This window comes from Vanessa atalanta, chromosome 7 (assembly GCF_905147765.1).
Source record: "Vanessa atalanta chromosome 7, ilVanAtal1.2, whole genome shotgun sequence".
Classification (NCBI taxonomy): domain Eukaryota; kingdom Metazoa; phylum Arthropoda; class Insecta; order Lepidoptera; family Nymphalidae; genus Vanessa; species Vanessa atalanta.
Genome location: NC_061877.1, coordinates 2,609,766 through 2,618,939, shown reverse-complemented (window position 1 = coordinate 2,618,939; position 9,174 = coordinate 2,609,766). Strand labels below are relative to the sequence as shown.

The 9,174-nt window shown below is 33.2% G+C and overlaps 1 protein-coding gene across 1 annotated transcript; it reads right to left on the bottom strand.

Moving 5' to 3' along the window:
• Positions 1–6,362: 6,362 nt before the first annotated feature.
• Positions 6,363–7,195, bottom strand: LOC125065420. Its single transcript, XM_047672999.1, has 2 exons — positions 6,903–7,195; positions 6,363–6,594 (listed from the first exon to the last, which is right to left on the bottom strand). The coding sequence occupies exons 1-2, from the start codon at positions 7,193–7,195 to the stop codon at positions 6,363–6,365; spliced, it is 525 nt and encodes a 174-aa protein (XP_047528955.1).
• Positions 7,196–9,174: the final 1,979 nt, after the last annotated feature.

Genomic DNA, 9,174 nt, shown 5'->3' with positions numbered 1-9,174 from the left:
AATACTTTTATTTCGAGGATACCAATTCAATCATTCGAATTTTAGAATTTTGTTTTTTAATTTTCCCGACGAAATAATTCGGGTTGCGAGTGACGTGCCGTCTTCGAGTGCGCGCCTGTCGTAAATTTTTAAAAGACTTTTTAATCAGTCGTGAAGCGATTTATAAATTAAACAGGGGCTCTGTTATAAAGAAATATCGTGAAAGTATATGTATGTCTCCATTACAAAAAAATGTGTACGATTTTGGTGAATGATCTATTGGCGCGTCTAGTCTAGTGAGTAATTCCGACTCGTGTGCCGGGACGGCAAACGGCATGACGCTGTCTTATGCAACCTGCATCCTCCAGCGCTCTATAGTCTACCTCCTGGTATGCCTGGCTCGTATATATATGATTAATAATTTTAAAATATATTTATTTTACTAACAAAACTCTGTGTTTTTATTTATATTATTAGTCTTTAACCATGAATTCGTTTCACACAGGGACCTGTGACAGCCACATTATTTTCATTATTCACATTTTTATTATAAATATGTCTTATTTATTAAAATAAATTAATGCTTTAAATAGATTACTTAGTTGTTTTAAATTAAATCATAAACTAAATTACGAATTACTAAATGTCCGTTATGATTATGATTGCTACATGATAAATCACATAACATTATCAAAACACTTCAGACGAAATTTTCAAAGCAATAATATAATATGAGATCATAAATACGCATCGCATTAAACAACGGAAACGCGACGTCAACAAGAAATATGGGCGGAAAGGATCTCTCCGCGAAGCTGCAAATTTCGTCATCAATTATCATTATTAGGGAACGCGGCGTCGGCGGTAATTGAGTTTTATAAATGGCGGCTATGGCGTCATATCATGTATGCCGGTCCCGCGAATAGATCGTCGCTTAAGTGATTAGTGTAAAAATGCATTATATGATCAATTTTTGTGAAGGTTTTGTCTTTTATTATCTTAAACTACAAAGGCAATAAGATATTGTACGAAGTCATATTTATATAAGCCATTTATATATCGACAATACATCACCAACCAAAATAAAATATTATTTATTATTATTTATATAAATGCACTTTTGTATCGTCGTGTTGCAGTGTTGTGTTAAATGTACAGCTACCACCACCGGTTCGGAAAGTAGTATCGAGAAGAACCGGCAATAGTTTCCGACCATTTTAATTGCAGATTATGTCAGTAAAGAACAATTAAATTTTTATATATCCTGCCTAGAAAACAATAAATACTAATATAATCAATAAATATAGACATATTTTTGTCAATATTTTTTTTATATGAGCTTTAATTTCTTTTAATAAAGCTTGGGGACAAACTCTATACATATGTCAGCAAAATCATACACAATTGTGGTATTATTTAATCAGTATTATATAAAAAAGCTGAAAGCACAAATCTTGAAATGAAATAAAAATATACTTCTTTGTTAAACGTGACATTCTCAAAAAAAATAAACAGCTAATTAAAATAATTATACCTATAAATAAACTATAACCATTTATATAAATAGAAACTAGATAATCTTCGAAACAATATATAATTATATCTTCCATAATTAGTTTCTATAATTAGGAAAGAATAAATAATTAACAGTACATTCAACTGTAATTCTAAAGACTTACTTTTAAATTTCGTAATGATGATCGTTAGTCTCTGTTGCCGCACAAATGATGGGGCAATTTCGTTTAGGTGCTATTATTGTTTTCGTAATAGCTCAAACTTACAAACTCTTTACAGAAAACACATTACCTTCTTATTTAATGGCGACCAATCAGTCAACACAGTCGTAATGGAAGTCTTTGTGGTTCTGTATTTGTTGTTAGTACGAAAATAGATATTCGTTATGGAAAATTTCTTTAAAATTAGTTAGAAAATACGTTGAAATTTATTTATATCGGAATTTTCTATTTATAAATAATTTAAACATGATACTTTCTTATGTAAATTTAATTATTTATTTTCATTAGTTATTTAAACCAAATCTACGTATCTGTATAACATTAACAAAAAAAAATGCAATGAAAAGTAAAAGAAATTTGTTTGTTTTTTTATCAAAATTACTTGTCGTCGCACGTGTGTGCCAGTGTGGTAATCTCATATAAAATCAGTACTACTTGGATTTAAGTCTGCAGACTTTGTTAGGAAAAACACAGGCTTTGTGCTAGCCCCTCTGGGTAGGTACGACCCACGCAGCAGATATTCTACCGCCAAACAAATCAGTATTGTTGTGTTTTAGTTTGAAGGATGAGTCAGTCAGTGTAACTACAGGCACCAGGGACATAATATCTTAGTTCCCAAGGTTGGTGGCGCATTGGTGATGTAAGGAATGGTTAATATTTCTTACAGCGTAATTGTCTATGGGCGGTGGTCACTATTTACCATTAGGTGGCCGATTTACTTGTCCGCCTACCTATATCATAAAAAAAATCCTTTAGAACTCGGAACTTTCGAGAAGGCAACATTATAACATAAATAAATTTTGACGTTTAAGAAGTATAAGACCATCATCACTACTGCAATCGTACCATCAACCAAAACTAATTGTAAAATATAAATTAATTAAACTTTGAAAACATTACACAGCATTTCCATATTTATTTTTAGTATAATGTTTATTATACATAAATAAATATATAATTTTATTTATTTCCAATCAATACATAAACATATCCTTTACCGGCATCCTTATGGCCCATAACTTTTAGTTATCAGGGTTCGTTTTCTTTGAATCTTCCCTCATAAGCATTACATACATCTTAACTGCGAGCTGGGAATTTATGGATGTGGCAACTGCGGTTTTTTTAACAATATAACTAATTAGTGGTACGGTATTTGTGAGAGCTACCATATCCCACTCTACTGTTAAATACTGCGTGTTGCGAGTTGAAACCAGTGTAGTTACAGCCACAAGAAATTTTAATTCCCATAGTTTGTGCCCTAGCACCGTATATGGTATCATATACGGTAATATATCTTACAGTCCAATGCATAATAGCTATCGATACGATACACAAATCTGACTTTCAACATTAAATAATTCCTCACTCAAAATATTTTTGAGTGTACTTTGGTGGTAATTTATATCTAGACAAGTCATGTCATACTCAAACTCAAATTCCTTTATTCAACATAAAAGCATTACACTTATTTATTGATAGTCAAATTAAACACTACCACTATATATATATTAACTGAAGGCTTGCAAAGATAATATTTCTACAGGTCCCGAGGTACCAGGTCTATTAAATTTCGGGTCGGTTATAAAAGTTGATAGGTTTTATATCAAGAATCAGTCACATCACTCATAAGAATGTTTTGCAGTGTTATACTCCCGTGGCTCGGAGAGCACGTGAAGCCAATGTATCTGCGCCTAATTATTCTCCGACCATATCAAAATGGGACTGTATGAAAATAGTAAGGTTAAGGCAATTTTATTGATTTTTAATTACCACATCCAAACAAAACATACTTCTCGTTTTTTATCAGCACATATCAGTTGTAACATGTCTCCCGAACAATAATCGTTAATATTAACGGCTGGAACAATAACAGTTGAATTTACAGCGTTATAGTCATTAAATAGAAGGACAAGGTGTCTCTGAGACAGTAAATTCATTGATAAGCTCTCAATCATCATTAACAAGTATATGTTGACATTGATAATGAGGGACAAATAACAACAATTTGAATTTATCCGTCTGTAATAAAATATTTTATCTATAAAAAATGTTAATTATTGTAAAATTGACTTGTTTTTTTTTTTGTTGAACGTTTAAGATTTGGAATGCAAAGGTAATGAATGGTACAGCCATAATTAAAATTATAAATAAAATTCGAGTTTCAAGTCCTATGGTTTCATGTGACCCTAGTAGCAACAAAAATTTTGGAATATTTGAAAATTAGATCAGATTTAATCGCTGTGATTAATATTTTTCTATCATAATTTTTGAAGTAATCATCTCTTTTACATATATTGGTTTGTTGTCTTCAATATCGCCAGCAAATGGCAATTATCTGAACGTGACCTCAAACGTTTAACGCCAAAGCTCCAATTAAGTCTCTTCTCGCATACAGTCGGGTTATATATAGTAAAAATAAAGGTGCAAGAAATGATCGTTATTTCTTTTCATTATCGAAATCTACCAATCTAACGTATAACTTATCTACAACCATAATGATACCCAACGATATTTTCTGAAAATAGATTGCTATATCAATTCTTTGATTGATCATTGACCCACTTTACTATATATCTGGATACGATTTTCAAATTTCAATCGAGGCATTATATTAGATTAATTATTATTAATCTATTGATAATGACGAGAAAAAAAAATACAAAGGAAAAATAATTGACAATTCAATCACCCGTTCATGAATCAAACTGACATCCATCCAAACATAAAACTTATACAATGAATGTGTTAATGTACAAAATATCTCAGCTTCGATTCAATTAACAAACTAACAAAGCGAGTAATTTTTTCAAATCAACAATATATCAAACGAACTCATAAGCGAACAGACATTAGGGACAGCCTCCAAAACATCAAATGCTAATTACGGAACGTTATTTAGAAGAAGAAAAAATATGACAATGAAAAACGAGCTAAAGGGAGTATTCTTTCAAATTAATTCTTAAGAGGCAACAATTTGTCTTCTCGTTACAAGATTAAGAGAGCTCGTGAAAGGACCGACGAAAAATATAAGTGTCTGCTCACTGGATATATCGCTCAGCATCGCGCAATATCGCGCAACATTGCGCTACTATATATGAAAACATCAGAACATATCATATCCAGCTATTAATCTGCATCACATTTTAATGTGCGATGTACGGAAGATTTTGAATTAACGAATGACGTCATTAATTCGGATATTTTTATTTGATTTCATTAAAAAACCTTTTATAATTTCAAGTAATAATTATTTATTATATACTATAGGGTCTTTATTTCAATATTCACATAATATTGATGAACTATACACGTGTTATAAATATCAAACTCTACTATTCGAAACCTCAAATAAGATTTTAATAAAAATATTGTTTTAATATAATTCGAATTCATAAGAAGAAGATCTTCTTTTGTTCAATCAATTATCCATACGTTAATGCATATAGAAATAAAAAATAAGCGTCATATCGCGCTATATCCGCTGAAGGATCAGCTTTATAGAGCTGTTGAAAAAACCGACAAGAAATATTCGCCATAATAGCTTAACTTTTCATCTGCTAACGAATTAACAAGCGGCCCTCAGCGCAAATAAACACTGATTAATAGCAGGCATTAATTTTGAAAAAAGTTTTATACGCACGCGAGCGCTTTCATTTTTGCTGTAAATATTTTTTATATTTAAAATTTTATGTAATATAGGTCAGGATATTGTTTAAAATAATAGGTTTTTATTACGTGTGTGTTAACACTAACCAGACACACTCGGCCAACGTTTCATTTTTCATCTTCATCATTAGCACGACACTACAGAATACTCTACAGTAGTTGGGCTGTCGTGTCATCGGGGCATTATAAGAGAGAAATTTTATAACATGACAAGCTCCGTGAAATTTTAGTCAACTTTCATGAAGTATGTAATGAATGGTTTCTATGTTATTTTGTGGTTTATATGTGGTTGTCGTTATACTTGTTATTAATTGATAAAATTCGCTATGAAGCAAGCTGGAACCCCGAGTAAAGATATAAACTACTTTGTATACCTAAAACTACGCACCAGGCATAAACCCCCACCTTCCTAACAAACAGGCGAAGCGGCTAGCAAATTTAAAAACTAGTAAGTATATAATAATATAATAATAATATTTTTATTTCAAGTATCATCGACTCACTTGTTAGTAATACAAAACTTAAATGTCTGTTAGTACTTAACCTAAGGCTATCTAAGAAATAAAAATAAAAATATGAATCTTTAGAAATGCGAGTCACCGCTGCGCCATTCCGTTAGAAATAGCGCAGCAGTAACCCACATATGTGCAGTCCAGCCTGCTCGCGATTAGTTTCAGGATGCTGTTGGTACTGCACCGCACTCTGCGCACCAGGGCTCCACACCTTTTGCGCATAGTAGTATAAAAACAATCCATGTGTGCCTCCGCGAACATCCCTGATGCTCTACAAATCGGGGCAGCCAAATCAGCACCCTGAAAGCATTATTATATTAAACACGAACAGCGTTGTACGAGTTTTGCGTGTACTTGGCCCATAGGTTGCACGTGTAGAAATTCATACAATATGCTCTGAACAACGTGCCCTTAAAGCCGTGCGAGCATGTTCGCTCTCACCGACAACGCCCTCCGTTCTCTTTCAATATCAGTCGTCGTCGTCGCCGTCGTCGTCGTCGTCGTCTTTGAGGTCTGAAGTCAATATATGGTCAAGATATTTAAATTGAGATACCCTCTGCAATGCTGTACCATTAAGCATTACAGTTGGTACACTGCTTGGTACTTTACCTCCAGCCTCAAAAACCATCACTACACTTTTCTTTGCATTATAGATAAGACCATGACCTCCCACATAAGCCTCACATTTGGCCATCAGTTTTCTGTGACCACAAATTAACGCACTCAACATCACCATGTCATTGGCATAGCTTATGTTATTGACACAAATACCGTCTATGTAACAGCCGACCCTGGTAGTGCTAAGCTCGGCGATTAAATCGTTCACATAAAGGTTAAAGAGCGTTGGCGAGCTCAATCCTCCCTGCCTCACCCCGCACTCCAACCCATATGGACGTGATAACCTGCCCATCGGACATTATTGACCTGATTTCCATACCAAAATTTAAAGATATTTGTCAGTTCCGAAGGTATGCCAACCTCGTTCATTTAACGCCATAAGATGTCATACGAAACCAGGTCAAATGCCTTCGACATGTCAAGATAACATGCATAAACTGGAGTTTTACGCCTAGTAGAGTATGTGACAGCATGCTTGACACACAGTATAGCACTCTCCGTAGACAATCCAGGTCGGAATCCAAACTGGTTGTCCTGCGGCTTTATGAACTTATTTAATTCTATATTGAGCACGCTGTCAAACACCTTCGAGATGACCGTAGCCAACGAAATAGGTCTATAGTTGTTTTTATCAGCCTGGTCGCCCGTCTTGTTTTCCACAATAGGCAAAACTATCGTACGCATCATCTCACCAGGCATAAAACTATGGCTCAAACAAAGCTGTACAGCATACACAAAACCCTGAGAAGATGTGGCCCAGCGTATTCAAGGTGCTCAATGCTAAGTCCATCATGGCCCGGGGATTTACCTCAAGTCATATATTTGATGGTATGTGCAACTTCTCTATAATCAAACTTAACTTATCAGAGAAAATATATATATTTTGAGTGAAACTTTTTTGGACGCGATATAAGTTAAGACGATGTGACATTTCATTATGAATCGTAACTGACTTTCTTTTATATTGGTGAATGACAAGCTGATGGCAATTAGTCACCTATAAAATCTAAATAGAAGAGAAGTCAAAGGTAGAACTAGTGTTGTTACACGAATGCTTGTGGATGAATATAAGACATGCAATAGACATTTGAACGTGTGAATGGCCTGATAAACAACAATAGCGTGTTATTTTCATCATTTGACATCGTTCATTGATAACCGTTGATAAAATAACATTTTCGTTTCTGACAATTTATTATATCTCATATTGAAGTTGAAGAGAACAACTACGGAAGCATTATCATGTTTGACACTTTGTTGATTGTAGTTGTGGTTTATACTGTATAAAAGTAAACTTTTCATTAATTCTATGGTATCTACGAGAATAAGGTTTCTGTCAAAAATTATTATTATTTGAAATCTTTTAAATTTCTTCACATTATCAAACATCAATTAAATTACACAGTTAGTTCTAACTGTGTAATTTTATTACACAGTTAGTTCGTTTTTATGACAGTTATTTATATAGAGGCCTTGGAAAGTATTTAAAAATCAATATTAAAAGTAACTGTGTGACAGCATTGACTGGTAGCAAGAATACTAGCAGTATTCCCCGTTGAATCGCAATTCCGATTCTTTAGATGAAGTTTGTGCTAGTCCTCCTGTTAGTGGTGTCAATGAGACTTAAATAGTAGAAGTATTAAAATCAAATACGTCATCAATTGAATATTCATTTTAGAATAATAATGTAGTGCTTAAATCAGCATTAATGTGGCAGTTCTCAGATAATACTCTCAATATGTAATTTATAGGGTAGTTTAAAAACAAATTTAAAACTTAAGTACCCCATAGCTCACACTCAACAAAATCGCTTCTAAATTCGACATTTAGCCAAAATTCACAGAAATATGACAGCCCGCTGAAAGTATGAGGGAATTCGAGATAGCAGATAATTTCTGAGTCGTATCTGTGTAATGTGACCATAAATTACGAATATCGCCGGAGAACGCTCCATTAAACTTGACTAATGGCCTACATAGAGTAAAAAGGCGTATGGAGGCGTTTTGATCCGTGTACAGTCGATTGCGAAAGTTAATGATAACTTGAGCTTTGACATAATTGTACGTCGTCTATCTTAACGCTTTTAAGTCTTTGATTATAGATATTCTGTGTATTCACTTGTGAAGGTGACTATACAATTTTATTCGAGTCATGAAGTTGACAATGTATTGACATAAGTAGAAGTGGTGGGAGGTATTTTTAATAAATTGAACGAAATTAAAATAAAACTAATATGCATTGTTCAAGTAGAATACCGACAAGAATCAACAAGAACCTCAGTAGCCACTCTTTTTCATGAGTCAAATTGCAAGCTTTAAAGGTAGTGGTATTTAAAACAAAAGTTACGAAAATCCTCATTATTCGACAATGCCAGTATCTAGATTAAAGATAAAAAGGAAATTATAATTAAGGTACAGCACTGGCTGAAAATAATGAATGTAGTAAAAGCCATCCACAGTTTAAGACTTAATTCTATACAATTAACAGTAAAAAATTAACTAGCCTAATAATCATTCGTAATTTAATAAAACCTCCTTTGTAAAAGAAATAATTTAAAGTACTAATAGCTTCCTTATCGATGCAACAATTCATTTTTATGTCGTGAATAATATCGCTCAGTTAAATCCACACATCACGCGAATCCGGTGAAAAATTTACAAAGC

Coding starts and splice junctions, on each gene's coding strand:
- LOC125065420 (XM_047672999.1), bottom strand. CDS start 7,195: ATGCGTACGATAGTTTTGCCTATTGTGGAAAACAAGACGGGCGACCAG. Junction 6,595..6,902: donor AAGGCATTTGACCTGGTTTC/GTATGACATCTT, acceptor TTGTGGTCACAG/AAAACTGATGGCCAAATGTG.